The sequence below is a fragment of the Zosterops lateralis genome (genome assembly GCF_965231275.1).
Source record: "Zosterops lateralis genome assembly, chromosome: 20".
NCBI classification, from domain to species: domain Eukaryota; kingdom Metazoa; phylum Chordata; class Aves; order Passeriformes; family Zosteropidae; genus Zosterops; species Zosterops lateralis.
In genome coordinates, this window is record NC_139780.1 from 6,995,409 (window position 1) to 7,011,483 (window position 16,075).

The 16,075-nt window shown below is 51.8% G+C and overlaps 1 protein-coding gene across 2 annotated transcripts in view; it reads left to right on the plus strand.

Moving 5' to 3' along the window:
- The window catches only part of NR6A1 (nuclear receptor subfamily 6 group A member 1), a gene marked incomplete at its 5' end in the record, with an annotated part of 72,411 nt that extends 63,497 nt beyond the window's left edge, over positions 1-8,914 (plus strand). For both annotated transcript variants that reach the window (XM_083875740.1, XM_083875741.1), the window contains 3 exons: positions 1,261-1,382; positions 2,812-2,964; positions 3,919-8,914. In XM_083875740.1, the coding sequence (XP_083731866.1) occupies positions 1,261-1,382; positions 2,812-2,964; positions 3,919-4,007 (364 nt within the window). In that variant the 3' untranslated portion in view covers positions 4,008-8,914. The remainder of the gene's footprint in view (positions 1-1,260; positions 1,383-2,811; positions 2,965-3,918) is intronic.
- Positions 8,915-16,075: the final 7,161 nt, after the last annotated feature.

The following is a 16,075-nucleotide window of genomic DNA, read 5'->3' on the forward strand; positions in this document are numbered from 1 at the left end:
GGAGGAGGAAAGTATGTGCATAAAAGTAAGACAGTTCAACTGCAGGAATGAGAGAAGAGCTCTCCTGGATTTATGAAGTGATGAGTGGCTGGTAAAAATGTGCATGCTCTAAAAAGAAACCCAACAGATGACTGAGTGGTCTTTGTGCTCATTAACTTCTTGAGCTTTGCAATCTTGCACCTGCAAGATTTTTAATGTCAACTGGAGAGCAAGAAAACTTGTACAACTTTAGATTAGCCGACAAGGCTTTCATCACTTACAATATTACTTTCTTGAAGAATTGACCCAGAGTTCAGACAGCTTGTTTTCACTTCGCAGAGGTCAAACCCCACCATGCATTTTACAAATAACTTTGAAGTAAACAAACACACATGCCAAAATAAGGTATTATTCAGTGAAAAAGGTTCTATTTCTGTTCTATTCAGAGATGGCTTGCTGGCTGTGCTCTTATTCTTTGTGCTGCACAATGCCAGAGCACGCTGAAGCTTCCCGAAACACTTCTGTCCCACTTCTGAGCGCTTCTGCAATATGCAGTTGCTTTGAAGCCAGGGGTATTGCTGTGAGATGTGTTCCCAAGAGGCTGTTCTGGCCCTGGGCAGGTGTGGGATGGTTGGAGGTGCCTGCAGGATACCCACAGCCCTCCACACCCTCCCTTTCCGCTCCAGCCTGGTTCTTCCCCATGGCTTTTTCATGGTGTGCATGTGGGGTATTACTCCTAATGAAGTGTGGCACCCTCTTTAGAAGGAGGACTGCATTCTGCACCTACAAAATCTCCATCAGGCAATTTTTCAGGAGGTTTTGGGGTGTTCCCTGTGCTGCCCATCTCTGTCACTGGCTTCGCTGCAGATTCCTGGCTCCATGAAACCTTCCCTTTTGTGAGAACAGGCTGGTGGGGAACTAAATCACCAAGAGAGAGTTTTCCCTACAAATATCTGTAGATTGTGGACTCCCCATCCCTGGGCCAGGCAGGATGGCTCTGGATAGCATGGTCTAGTGGAGGGTGTCCCTGCCCCTGGCAGGGGATGAGCTTTGAGGTAATTTCAACCCAAACCATTCCATGGTTCTATGATTCTGCATTTGTAACTGAGACATTTTCCTCCTTATTTTTTGTACCAGCAGTCTTCAGGCAGTTTTACTGACTTTTTTTTTTTTTAATCTCTTGTGAGGTGTTAAAATCTCTGAAGTTATTTTAATAAGCTTCATGCCTTGACTGTCCAGTACGTGTGCTGTGTGTGCTGATGTGTGATCTCTGTCCTCCAGATTCAGTGAAGAGGGGATGGAGGTGATGGAGCGGTTGATCTACCTCTTTCGCAAATTCAACCAGCTGAAGGTCAGCAACGAGGAGTACGCCTGCATGAAAGCCATCAACTTCCTCAACCAAGGTGAGGCAGCAAAGGCGAGGTACCAGCCTCACTTGTTCATTTTTATGCCTCAAAGGATGAATTTGTAAGGCTGGTTGCTCTCTTTTTAGAGCTTTTCAGACTCATTAAAATATTTACCTTCAGGATATATCCTTAAGTCTCTTAGCTGGGTTCCTGCTTTTTAGGTTCTATACCTAAATCTGACTTTTCACAATGAAAGAAAATCACAAATGAAGTATTTACATGCAGGACATGAATTCAGCCTAGGAAAGGGCTGTATCCTCCTGTTGATTAAGCAGCATATTAAAGCTGGCAGTTCAGGCTTCTTCAAGACCCTGGGCATTTCAAAATCCATGCGGAGACAAACGGTCAGTGAATAGTGTTCAGCTGTAATTTTGGAAATAAATGTCCCCAAAGTCTTTTGTGCTGTGAAAGATAGTTGCAGTCTGTAAGAATGTGCTGCGGGCTCCCTCCTCCCCCGCTCATTTCCAGAGGGAGATAATGCTGACTCTTCAATCTGTGCCGGGCTGAGGTTCCGGTTTGCTTCCCTGGGCAGTTTCCTGACACTGGATAATGCACTTCTTGAGCTGTCTCCATTGTTTTCCAAAATGTATTTTCATTAACTTCCTGTCTTCTTTTATTTTTAGTTGAAGTTTGCAATTTTTTATGTGAAATACCTGAAACTTATTTTTAAAAGTCAGCTTTTGGGCAGTAGATGAATGCCTCTTCCGTCAGATGGTCTCCCATCCCTGAGGCTGCTCCAAGGCTCTGCAGCTTCCTCACTCCTGTGCTGGATCCTCCGCAGGATCCCCCACTGGTGAAGCCACTGGTCACGCTGCCAGTGGGACTTCCTGCTTGTCCATTTCTCCTTTGTGTGTGTTGCCTGACTGGCAAAGCTAAATTTAAAAATAAGAACTTGACAAGTTTATAAAGCCCCCGTGACATAATTCCTAAGCAGATGGGGAGAAATGTGATGGTATCTTGAATTATAGAGCTGAGTGCTGTCCTCACCTACGATGATACAGCTAAAACCAACGTGTTCCTGTCTGAGGAGGTGTTACACTGATGTGCTGTGAGGACCAAACCCTGACACCCGGCTGTGTTTTGCCAGGCAGGGATTTCAGGTTGCTGGGGCTGTTCTCTCCAAGATCATTCACTGAGCTGCAAGTGAGCAGTGTAGAACATGTTCTCTTCCCAGCCTTTTGTGGAGGGAAATCCTGGATTCAGACATACACATAAAGACATATCCATGATGCAGGCACAGCAGGAGGGGAGATGGGAATTTTAGTATTGGTCTAACAGGGTGCTGGGAGCCAGTCTCCAAAGCAGGAACCCAGATCAGAGTGCCAGAAATCAGTCTGTCATGAAGAAGTGGCAGTAAGTGCTAGGCTGCAGCTCTCCTGAGATGTTTTTGTCATGTTTTTATTGCTCTAATTGTATTCCTTTCCAGATATCAGGGGTCTGACCAACGCCTCCCAGCTGGAGCAGCTGAATAAGCGGTACTGGTACGTTTGCCAGGACTTCACGGAGTACAAATACCCCCACCAGCCAAACCGCTTCCCGGATTTAATGATGTGTTTGCCAGAGATTCGGTATATTGCAGGTAACTCCTGAGCACCTCTCCCGCTGGGAGCAAGTAATGAAGTTTACTTCAGTAAGATAATTAACTTACTGCAGTGAAATTCTTGTGGACTTTGGTCGAAGATGTTTGTGTGGGACCATTTCCTATCAGAGCTTCTACCCATCTTTAAGCCCTAAGCTCATCCAGTCTGAGGGGCTCTTGGCAAGGTGTCCTGGTGATGCTGGTGGGCACAGGGTTAGTCCCACTCTGGGAAGAGGTGCCTACTCCAACGTGATACCCTTTAAATACATGGTTCGGTCTTGCCTTATTCTTCTTTCACTCCCAGCTGGGGGGCATTTTGTCCCAAAACGGTGTAATCCTGGTTTGAGTAGTTATCTAATCAGAATTAAGGAGATGCCTGAACTGAGCAGAAAGTGCTCAGCAGAGTTCAGGCAGACCAGTGTAACCTCCAGGTTTCCTCATCTGGACCTCGGAAATCCGCAGGTGAATTCTCAGCTGCATTTGTGTTGCTAATTAGATCTCCAAGGTCTGGTGTTACTAAAACTGTTTGTTCCTGAATGTTATGGCAAAGGGAGATGCTTGCCTCCCTGTGTCAAGGCCCGTATGCTTCATCCTACTCCATCATAATGAGTTAGATAATAATCTCAGAGTAGCTCTCGTAATTTACTCATAGAGATCAACAAGGGGGTTTGAGGTGAGATGGGATTTAGCCTTTCCCACTTTCTATAAATACTTCTCCGTTGTGGAGAAATCATTTTGATCTGACTTTGCCCATTTATTTTGCTTTCTATTCAGTAAATAATAAATCATAATGTGTCCAAATGCATATCAAATGTCTAACGTAGCTGTAGGATGATTAACTGTTTCTGTGAGAGGTTCAAGGTAAAACCGTCTCCAATGCTGCTGGCTTAGGTGTCTCTGAAATCTGATTCAGGAGTGGCTGCTAATTATGGTTTTTTGGGGTTTTTTTACCAGGAAAAATGGTGAATGTCCCCCTGGAGCAGCTGCCTCTCCTTTTTAAGGCCGTTCTACATTCCTGCAAGACCAGTGTGAGCAAAGAGTGAGCGCAGCTGGCCCCGGCCAGTGCCTTACGCTGAGCCTCGGGCGGGAGCCGGCTCACCCCGGGACAGGAGCAAACGCCATCCAGGCAGGAGACAGGGCAGGGGGCCTCTCTGCCCTTGTAGCAAGAATCTTTTTGTTTGTTTGTTTGTTTGTTTGTTTTTTTACTCTTTTTCCTATATATTTATTTCACGACAGAGTTGAATGTATGATCTTCAACACAATGCACATGGTTCTGTAAGAATGCAGCAGATGCATTCTCCAGCGGTTTACAGAATGTGAAGATGTTTAATGTTACAGTGTTTGTTAGGGTTAGTTCTTTTGTATTTGGGGCTGGGGACTGAGATGACTAAGACTACCTCAAGGAGAAGATGCTGTTCACGCACTGCTCTTTCCATGATTTGCATCCAAAGCATTTGTCATAGAGAACAAATGTTGACAGAGCTGTTAGTATCCCAAAGGGATGACTTTGGAGAAGTGGGTGCTAGAGAAGTGCCAAGCTTTTTCATAATTTTAAAAAGGCAGGGAATAGAGAAGGAGAAGTCTGTCTAGGCAGTTGGTTTCTTTTCCCCTGGCAGTTTTCAGATGCAGGTTTCCAGTGGGATGGCAGTGCTCTGAGGGGCTCCCTGGCCCTGTCCTGTCTGGGGAGCTGCAGGTGGGGTCTGCCCCAGCCCCTCCTGGCCAGCTGCCCTCCTACTATTACCACAACACCTGCCAATTCCTCTGGAATTGTGTTCCTGCAGTTCATAACAGGCTCCTGGCATTACACAAAGATACTCCTGTTGCTAGAGAACGGTAAGGACTTTATCATCACTTCCTTAAAATCCATTTTAGGTTTACAGAAGCAGGAAAAACCTACTTAGAGGAGAGGTAGGATTGCCCCCTGTTAATGTGTTCCTCTAACATGATACCTGACTGCTGAGGCTTCTGCATTGCAGCAATCCCTATTTTGAGAGCAGTTAATGTATCCTTTATTAAATGGGGCCTGTGTAGTAGGGTGAGGGACTCCAGTGTCCTCTGGCATGGCTTTCTCTGCTGGACTCAGGGAATGGGTGCTCCATAGTTATATCCTGCCAGGGCTGCCCTGTTCCTTGTGGAATCCTAGGAAAAATTACATTACTGCTGTACTTGGTTGCCTGCTGTGTTCTAGGTCTTGCAAGGCTTGGATTTTCCATCTCCCAGACTCTCCACAACTTCAGATGGAGAACTGGTTTAATGGCAGCTGATAAGCTGATTCAGTGATTGCTGAGTGCTGGTGTTCAGCTAAACTTGGGCATTTTCGTGAGTGACCTCATTATTTCCTGCTCATGATGGGGAGCTTGGATGAGATGCTCTTGATCTCATCTCCTTCATTAGGAATTAATCTTCAAAGGCTCCATTACTCTCCTAGACAGCCTTGGCTGGATTTCCTTCCCTGCCTCCTCAGGTGTAAATCTGGCATTCAGTTAGCAAGGTGGCTCCTCGATAAGTGTTTGAATGCTGATTTAAAAATACTTGTGGAAACAACTTTTGTTCCTTCAGGGTGTGAGGGACGAGTCACTACCTTCTTGTCTGTCCCTGGTGACAGCTGTATGGCACAGAGCGAGCACAGCTCAGCAGGGCTGCAGCTGCTGTGCATGGATGTGATGGTGAGCAGGAGAAAAATCCCATGCACCAAAGTCATCTTTCCCTCCCTCCCCTGGCCCAGGGGGTGCTCCTGGATTGCAGCCCGAGGGGGGCTGTGACCTGCTGGTTTGGCACATCTCAGTCAGGCCATGCTGCAGTCACACTGCGCCAGGCATTGCTGCTGCCTCACCGTGGGCATCCCACCTGGGCATCTCCCAGCTCTTCTAAAAGTCCATAGCTGTTAATTTTTCATTATTTAAACAGGATGTTACGGGTAACAGCTGCTGGGCACAGCAGTGGCTCAGCTCAATGGAGCTTCGCACCCAAAGGTGGTTCCATAAATCTCATTTACTTTCTGACAGTACAATGAGACACGTGTGTATTCTCAGGAAAGCCTTCTGCATACAGCCCATACCTCACGTGTTCAGGGGAAGATTTTAGTGTATCTGTTTGTGAGTTAGAATGTATTTCTCAGCTTTTAAGTTTAATTTTCAAATAGCTTGATATGATCTTTTTATTACGGGTTATTTCTGGCTTGCTCTTTTATTCACTCAATGAATTGTTAAAATTGCATAGGAGTAATTTTATTCTACAGTTACTGAATTATTATGATCTGTTGATGAATAAGTGTTTTAATTAGTGTACATAAAAGCAGTCATCTTGTTGCCAGCTATCCAAAAAAATGATCTATTGGGTAATCTGTGATTTTCCAAAATAGCCTCCCAAAACTAATGCTGTACCAACAACAACCAAAAATCTAAATTCAGTTATGCTGACAAGCAGTCATGAATGTTCCACTTTCTGTTGTAGAAAGCAAATTTTACAAAGGTTGATTGGCAGTAGTATCCGTTCCCAAATACACATTTGCCATAGGGAGTAAAAAATCCTTCCTGAACTGACAGGTAAGGAAGCAGCAAACAGACCAGATGGAATCACTGGATAGTCATTCCTGATATCTTAGGCACCAAGTCCTCTAATGGCTTGTATTTTTTAAACAGGGTAATGTGAATGTGTTGCATTGCAAACTCAGGTATTATGAGAAGGTAGGAATGTAGCTAGAGATGTAGAGATGTTAGGTAGATGTATTTGTGAATTTGGTTTGAAGGACACCCTGGAAAGGTTGGAATTTTTGTTCCATTCTTCACGTAACATTCAGTTTACAGGGACTCATATTTTATTTGTGCTTAATGCTACTAGGGGGAAGTTCATTATCTTTGGTATCTATCTGCTCTTGCTTATCTGACCTTCTGTCATAGAGAAATCAATCAACAATAATAGTTTTTGGTAGAATTTTCTGCCATGACAAGTCAATTTTTATCCCTGATTTGAAAGATAGATTGGCTGGCTGACCCCCTCTTCTCCTTCAAAGCGTCTGTGCAGATAGAAAGCTGAAGAGTTACTTTTAATCCAAACAGAGATTTGGGACATAAATTTGAAGTGCTCAGGGGAGGCTGCCGAGGAGCGGCTGGAAGGGATCCCCACTCACAGGGCTCAGTCAGACCCTGGGGCCTCAAGAAAACCTTCTGGAAAATGAGTGAGTTTTCTTTCCCTTCAGCTCAGGCTCCTGCCACATGGGCTGAGCCTTGACCCCTCGGTGTGGGTTAGTTGCCAGTCCCTGTTCTCAGCATGTCCAGCCCTGTGAGAGGGCAGGGGGATGAGCAGAGGGACTCACTGCACTTCCCGTGTGCATTGGCTGCTGCTCAGCTGTGACCTGTGCCGGTGCCCTTCCTGTTCTCCCTTCTGCAGAGGCACTGCATGCTCTGGATCATCAGGGCGCATCTGGATTATTCTGTATTTTTTAAATCCAGAGATTTCATTCTTAAACCTTTTGCCATCTCCCATCACACACAGGCCGAAGGGGGAGCACGGTGTTTTCAGAGTGACCAGTGGTCAGTGGCATTGCCACCTGCACTGGGCAGCTGCCAGCCTCGTACCACCTGTTTTCCTAGTGCTGGGGTGTTGCTTTGAGGGAGCCCATGAGAGTGAGGGCTCCCAGGGGTGCCAGCAGGGCTCCTGGGCTGTTCTCACTTGCTGGTGGGGGCCTTGATGGCTCTGTCCCCACCCATGCAAAGGCTCAAGTGCCTCTGCTGCATCCCTCCCTGTGCCAGCAGGATCTGCCCTTGCTCCTCAGGCTTCTGCACAGACTCACAGCCACTTCAGATAAAGGAGTTTAAGTCTTGTCCTTCAAACCAACTTAAAAAAAAAAAAAAAAAAAAAAAAGAAACCCACTTGAATTTCTTTTACCTTTACTACATTTTTTAAAAGGAAAAAAAAAAAAAAAGATTCTCCTGTGAATGTGCTATTTCCCATTCATTCTTTCTTCCTTCTTGGTTTGGATTTGAAACTATGAAGCTTGGTGTCTGTGAAAATGTTGTTATTTCTCAGGATAATAAGCGGCAATCATCCCTGCCACATGAAAGGCAGGAGAAAGGGGGAAACTTGGGGAACTAGTTAAAGTATGAAACTAATTTTTAAGTTGTAGATGATGTGTAAATGGAGGGGAGTGCATAGTTATCAGTATCAAGCTGTGGTGTTTCTCTGGGTTCACGGTGTGTTGTTTCAATGCACAGAAGCTCAGGGATAAGTATTTAAAATGTGACCCAGAGAAACCCTAGTTTTGATGTTGCAACAGTTGCTTCTTTCCTGACTTGTCTGGAGGACCCACTGAGAGCTGACCAAAGCCCCATATGGGGATTTTTGGGGAAAACCTTTGGGTTTGGCTGTAGGAAGTTAGCCTGCTGAAGGCTCAGACGTGGTCCTGTGGGCAGAGCATCCCAAAGGTGCACAGGGCTGGTGGAGGCTGTGCCCTTGCACCACCCAGCAGCTGGGGACCAGCTCTGTCTGTGGGGCTCTATTTCTGCATTACCTCATCGCTCTGCCTTTGGTGTTAAATATTTGACTGTTCATGGAAAAGAGGAAACAGGAATTTCTCATTGTGTCCCTGGCAGCCAGTTCCAGGGCTCTGTACTCTGTTATTTATGAATTCTTAATTTTCATCAGTACAACTTTCTCACTGTGGTTGTAGGCAAAGTCAGACAGTTTGAGAAGGGCACTGGTGTGTGACTCTGGTTGGGTTTCAGCTGATATGGGTATCCAAACGGCCCCATCCAGCCACAGACAGGGCCAGCACTAGTGAGAGTCAGCAAAAGTTTGAAGGCCCTCCCAGCACCCTCAGGCAGGATCTGCAAACCTGAGTTTAAACCAGCCTCGTGAAAAGCTAGGAGGCCAATCCAGGCAGTGTCTTTCCCTTGGAAAAAAAAAAAAAAATAGCTCCTGTGAGCTGTCCTCTGACAAGTCTGTGAAAGAAGCAACATGGTTCAGTGGAAGAAATGCCCTCAAGGGCAAAAAGAAACAGAATTGAGACCAGATGACGATCAACCTTAACAAAGCCTTTTGTGATTCATTGTTTTCTTTCAATTTATAAAATGTCTTGTAATAGTTGATAACATTATTGACTCAATTTCCATAACTAAACTACCTCGTGTGACATCCTGTTTATCATCTCAAAGGGATTGTGTGAAAAACTAAACACTGCCAGTGTCTGTTGCCAGCGAGAAACAGGGGCTGTGATTGCTGGAGTTGTTTCCCTTCCCTTGGGCTGGGGCTTGGCTGCTGTCACTGCTGTGTGTCCGGTGTCCCTTCCCTGGGGAGGATGTGGCTCATGGCACTTGGGGTTTTGTCGGTGCCCATCAAGCTACATGTCCTGGTGCAGAGGCTGCCTTTGTAACTGGGACCTGACAGCACCTCGCAGCTCTTGGTGTGTCCATCCTGGGCAGCCTGGGGAGGCAGTGGGTCAGGTTTTGCTGCTTGTGCCAGCCCCTTGCTGGTTTAAGGGACGTTTCCAAGAGGGTCAGTCCCAGTTGTTGGGTCCTTCTTGGGGACACTCCCAGTGATGGTTTCTCCCGTTCATTTTTCCCACAATCCCTTGTATAAATCAGGGAAGCAGGATGTTGCCTCGGCATGACACACGGTGAACATTGGCACACTCAGAGCCGGGGCTGGGGCAGGAGGGAGTGTCTGGCCCCATGTCACCCTCAGGTGGAAGGGGCACTGGAAGCTGTCCCCTCACCATGCTATGACCAAATGAATGTTTCTGCCGGCAGGTCCCTGTCAGCCCGGCCTGCCCCTGCTCCGCTCCGGGACTTGACTACCTGTGGAAATGTGACCAATAAGTGTTGAATGCATGTTTAGTGAGTGTTTAGCTGTATGAACTAATAAATGTGAAATGTTCTGCACCGCTGGTGTCTCCTGGCTGTTTGTACCTTCCCCTCTTGGTCACGGCTCTCTCTCAGGGGCGGAGCAGCATCAGGGTGGGGGAGCCCAGTGCTGCTCTGGGTGGTGGCTGTGGCCCTGCCCTGCCCTGTCTGCTGCTGTGCTTCTGGAATGGGCTGGGGCTGTGGGGAAGGTCTTGGGGCTGCTGCTGTGGCTGGGAACTGGGATAAGGGCACTGTGCCACACAGGATTTATTCCCTGTGAGGGGAGCCTGAAGATCAGCAGTGGTGGGGCTCCCTGGGAGGTGGCAGAGGATGGTCTGTGCACATGGAGTGATGGGTTTGTCCTCACCTTCAAACGAAGCTGGAGCTGAGCAGAAGTGACGAGGCAGCCTCTCCCCTCACCCTACGCTGGCATGGAAAGTGAGGCTGCAGTGGGAAAAGTACCAGCACCTTTTAATTTTCAGCTCAACCCCTACTGACCACTGTATTTTGATTAGAGCTCTGCTTCCTTTTCATCTCAGTGCTCTGGCGGGTGACAACTGCCACAGCCTCGTGTGCGCGGCGCAATAGTTTATCACCGAAGGCCAGCGGCTCTATGAATTCAGAGCCAGCATGGAACAAATCACACTGTCACTAACGTCAAACTTGTTAACCTGATCTTTGGTGGATCACTAGTGTCAACATTGCATGGGACATACATTATCGGACCCAAGGACTTAGGGAGATGTGTTTGTCAGGCTGCTCTGTCACAGTCCCACTCTTGACCTTCGCAAAGGAACTTTCAAGGGTAAGCTGCTTTCCTCTTGACAGGAGTGGCTGTTCCCAGGAGTGTGTCACCCATAGGCACTGGCTGGGACAGGGCTGTGGCGTCAGCTGGGTCACCTCCCTGCAGCAGCACTGTCAGTCCAGCAGTGGGTGGAAGATCTGCTGGGATGGTCCTGTGGGGGCCTCTTCTAGAGTTGGGGAATGTTCTCCATTGATATCCACCCTGCCCTTGTCTATTCCATGAGCTCTTCCCATCTTGTCACCAACTGCTCCCACATCTCTCCTCATCCCTTCCCCAGTCATTATCCATTTGGAGTTCACACCTGAAAACCAGAGTTCTGAGTGCAGCAGACTGGTGGGTGTCCATTGTCTGGTCCATCACAAGTCTCACATCTCAATTTGCCAAGTTGGTCACCGCTGCAAAGGTCAGATGAAGGATGGCTCACCATGGGATGGCTGGTAAGACCGTGGAGAGAAGGTGTGTGCTCCGGGTAAGCTCCTCTCCAAGCTTCAATCAGTTGGGTTTTTCAGTACCGTTATTGGGGTGGTGGATCCCCTTCCTGCCACGAGTAGGAGGGTAGCAGGTTGGGGCTGTGCTGGAGAAGATGACTCATGCCTGGGAGGACCCTGAGGCGAATGCTGGATCTGTGCTCCACATCGCTGTCCTCGTGGGCCAACCTTGCTAATCAGCTGTGAAAGAGAGAGAGAAAGCTGGAGAGAAATCTTTCTCTCTGCTAACCTCATCACAATAAAGATTCCTATAAAGAGCTCTTATCCTTGAAGAAAATGAGGCACATAAGCAGGAATAGTAAACAAAAGGCTGTCATTTTGACCCAGGAGTGCTTCATGTTGTTGGCTACTGCCAAGAGGAAACATAAAGAGAGGCTGCATCCAAGTCCCAATTATGCAGAACTATGTGACTGATATGTCAATGAGTCCCCCCGGGAGGAGACCACCAGCACTTCCCAGTGCTGCCTGCACAGCATCTGCACCCACCACCATGGCCAGGCCGCACGCACCCCGAGCGAAGGCGTGTGTGGCATCGGAAGAATGTGGGGGACAAGGTAATGTCATCGGGAACGCTATCGCCAGAGTCCTCGCCGCGTGCGCATTATCAGCGCGGGCCCCCGAGTCAGGGACTGCGGGCAGGCAGCGGCGTTTGGCAAACAGTAGTGCTGGCCACACCTGCTGCAGGCACGCTCCGGGAACGTGGCGCAGGCAGGAGGGCTGCCCCGCGCCGATAAGCTGAGGGGATGGAGATAAAATCCAAGAAGGAGATATGCTTTGCTGAGCATCAAGGCTAAGCACCAGCAAGGAGCCAAAGCACGCTGCGGCCCGCGGTGGGTGCTGTGGATCCGCAGGCTCCGGCTGCGCTGTGGCCGTGAGGGAAGGAGATGGGGCAGAGCAGCCTCCAAGCCAACAGCTGGGGCTCTGGTGACAGATGGGCCAGTGCTTGGGCCCATCGAGGACACAGAGCTGTGCTGCTCCCTTGGCCAGGACAACTCTGCTCAGGGCAGCAGTTTTGGGGCCTGTCCCCAGCTCTGAACATCCTCTCCCCAGCAGATCCCATGCTGCTGGAAGCCAGACTCACCTCATCCTTCCCTCCTAGGTGTGTGGCTTCCATAATGTCACCTGTCTGTACCTCCTCGCTGTCCCCAGGAACCCCTAAGGCTGCCGAGAGTTGGGCTTTACCTGGTGCCTGTGTGGCCACTCCAGTGTGGCCTTCCCCAAATTCGCCCTCTCGCCACCCCCAGGCCCCGCCACACTGCCCATAGCAGGAGCCAGGGCACAGCCTTGGCCAGGGCCCGCGCAGAGGAAAGTGCCCAAGGCCGGCAGGGACGTATTTACCCCCGAAAGCACCTTGCTGCAAAAATAGCAAGTGGCCGGTGTGAGGCCGGGGCTTCCCAGGGGAACAATGCCTGGCAGGAGGAAGCGGCGGCGGCCGGCCCGCAGCTCTGTCCCGCCTCGTGCAGCGCTGAGCCGCGAGCCGCTGCGTGCCGGCCCGGCAGGGACCTTGAACCTGACACAGATTTATTTTCTCTGACATTGGCATCGCATCGGAACATCTGGCATGTGGCTGATAATTGCTGGGGATCGGGGCGGAAGCCACTCCAGGCCTGGCGCTTCTTCCAGAGCTCTGTTTTCATTAGTTTTTCTCCTCTCTTCAGCTGCAAAGCAAGGAAAAAACAAGCAGTGCCGTGCAGCCCGCACTCCCACTCCTCTCCCCTCAGTACCCGGGGCTCACTGCTTCCCTCACTCTGCACGGGAATACTGCAGGGCACATCACTGTCACACCGTGTCAGGGCTGTGCTGATACAGAGAGAGGACAAATCTTTCCCTGAGCCCAGGACTATGGGTCCTGCTGTTCCACCCTGGCTACCAGCAGCCACTTGGCCACAGCAGAGCCACGGCACAGCCTTTGCTGGACTGGTGTGGGGCATGAGGCAGCCACCCTTTCTCAAGGCTGTTGTCACTGTGGGATGAAGCAGAGAGCAGGACACTGTGCAAACATGTGTGGAGACACCGTGGTGATGGATGGCCGGAGCACGGGGCCGGTGGTGAGAGGAGATCCCCACTCTGGCAGCATGGAAGGGTCTCTCATGCAGCCTCTTGCCTTGGCATTGCAGTTCCTGTGTTGCACAGGGCAGTTGGAAGCCGAGATCTGCCAGCACAGTGCTCGTGGGTAGGACCAAGCATGGCAGTGACACACGGGGAATCACACATGGCAAAAAACACAGCCAAGGCGTGGCTGCCTAGGCCCAGGGGCACTGGCTTTCTGTGAGTGCTGTTCTGGCAAATGAAGAGCTGCTGCTCGAGGACACTGTGAGCCTCAGGGACCCGGCAGTGGGGCCTTGAGTGTGGAGGAGCCTCCTCCTGTCCTCCCCTGCAGAGGAGACCTCACAGGGCTGAAGAGGCCATGTCTGCATCCTGGTGCTGGATGGGTGAAGTGAGCTCACGTTCCTCCCAGAGGTGTCCTGCCCCGTGCCCTCGGCCTCCTCCCTTCTGCCCGGGGCCATAAATCAGGGTGGCCGTGGGTGCTGGGGCACTCTGGTGCCCCCCACCTCCCTGCGGGGTCTCCCTCCCAGGGCACCTTATCTGCTACAGGGGTTCCACTTATCTTCGCTGTCACTTTCTAATGCTAGTTTATGGGCAGCGTTTTGTAGCTTAATTATGATGTTTTTCAGCACGGTCACGTGGCCGCAGAAGCCAATAAGGCACCGAAGTGGGTCCATCCTGGCTGAGCCTGGCCCCCATGGGGAGGAGATTGGCCGGTGTCCTGCCCAGGGCGGCGTGTGCGCAGCCAGAGCCCCAACACCTTCCCAAGAGACACAGGTCCCCATAAATCCCCCGGCACAGCGTGGACAGGGCAGCGGCACCCACACCCCACGGAGGCTCCTTGGGTCGCAGCTCCTGGCCGGAGGCCGAGGCAGGCTCTCCCACCCACCGGCCCCACGCGCAGCAGCTGCGCAGCCGCCTCGCGGTGAGTACGTGTCCGTGGGGGGAACCGTGGTCCCATCCCACCCTTCTCCCAGCCACCGCCACCATTCCCCGGCACGGTGGCAGCCAAGGCTGGAGCTGGGGACGGCTGGGCTTGGTGAGGAAGCAGCAGTCGTGTGTGGGCCTCCGCTTCCCGTCCCCATCAGTGGGCGTGGGGATGGCGGATCTGCAGATCACGGGCAGCAGAGCGAGGCCTCGCCACAGCCTTGGCCCCACGGCCAAGCTGCTGCTCAGAAATGGCAGACGTGGCTGCTGAGGGGCTCCGGGAGCCCAGCTGGTGGTGCCTGCGGGTCCCCTGTCACCCAAGGGTTGGGAGTTTCCCATAGAAGCATGGGCAGCCTCCACACTCTGGAGTGGGCATGGGAGTCATCTGGAACCCCTCAACTCCTGGGGTTGGCTGAGCCAGTGTCCTGTCCCCATCCCACGCTGGTAGGGATCACAGCCTTCAGCTCTGAGCTGCTTTTGTTCCTTGCCATGTTTGCTCAGCACTCCCAACTCAGAGCCCCTCCTGGGCTGCTTTTCCCGGATGGCAGGTCCTGCTCCGTGCCTGCCTGGCAGCTCCTCCAGGAGTTCGTGGTGGCTGTGGGGGCCATGGCCGAGAGGCTTTGCCAGGGGTGGGAGCGCTCCTTCCCTGTGAAACAGCGGCTGACCCGCACTGCAGGCTGCTCTGCTGCTATTCTTAGCCCGGGCTCCATTCCTGGTGGTTCTGGAGTGATGCTTCACTGAGCCCGTTTCCTGTTTGCCGCTCTCCCTGCCAGCGCCGCTTCCTACCCGCTGCACCCGTGGGCAGATGCTGTGTGGGGTGAGAGTGTGGGATGAGATCTGTGGGATGAGATCTGTGGGATGAGCCCTTCAGGACAAACCAGGCAGGCTCAGCCTGGCAGGATCAGCCGTATGGGGCCATCAGCCATGCCTTTCCTTTGTGGGGCACTGCCAGCAGCACAGCCCTCAGTTGTACTGGGGCTCCAGGTGCTGCTCTGCTGGCAGCAGGCTCCCACCGTGCTGGGACATGCTCTGCACCAGCCACGAAGGGGCCCCTGACTCAGTGGGTCAGCCCTGGAGAACGGGCTCAGCCCCAGTGCCTGGCTCAGAGCTGGAGCCTCAAGCTCCCCATAGCCAAGTCCTGGTCTCGGCGTGTGGCCTGGGAGCATCCTTATAAACAGGATGTGCCAGGAGCCTGGGTGCTTCTGTGCTGGTCTGCTGCCATCGTGGATCATTTCATCAAGAAACACTAATCGTGAAGCGTTGATTCAATACCTGCTGTCTGACAGGCAGACCAGGACACCACTGGGAGTGGGTGCTCCTGGTGGGATGGCCAGTGCTGGGTCCAAACTCATCTCCTCAGTGGTGGCCCCAGACGAGATTTCAGGAGCCATTGTGCTCCCCACACAGCTCTCCTGGGCTGGCAGAGGGGGTGTGGGGGGTAATGATGTTCTGACAAAGCTGGTGGCCCAGGGCAGAGCAGGCTCATGCCCACACATGGTCAGTTTGCTCCAGCCCTGACACTCCTGGCTCTCAGCAGGTCCTGCCTGTCCCAGGCCGGACACTCCAGACAGCCTGGGGCACTTGTTGTCCCCCACAGACGGTGTGGGGTAGCAAGGGAGGGTCTCACAGCCCTTCCTGCAAAGCGGTGCCCCTTGCCCGGCCCGGAGGGAGTCCCTGGGGGGATCCCGGCGCTGCCGAGGCCTGGCCGAGCCTCTCCCCGCTCCCGGGTCCCTCCGCCCCCGCCCGGTCCCCGCCGCCGCGAGCCGCCCGCTCTCCCAGAGGAGGTTCCCCAGCCCCGGGGGGCTGGCCGTGAGCCCGCACCGACATGGAGATGCTCTTCCAGGCGCTATAAAGAGCTCCGGCTCCCGCACCTGCCGCTCGGTCTCCACCGCGCCCACTCCCGGTCCGCTCCCAGCGCCGGGGCCGGGGCCGCCCTCCGTCCCCTTCCCTGTCCCGTCCCGTCCTGTCCCGTCCCGCTGAGCGCGGCTCGTCCCGCAGCAGGGCCG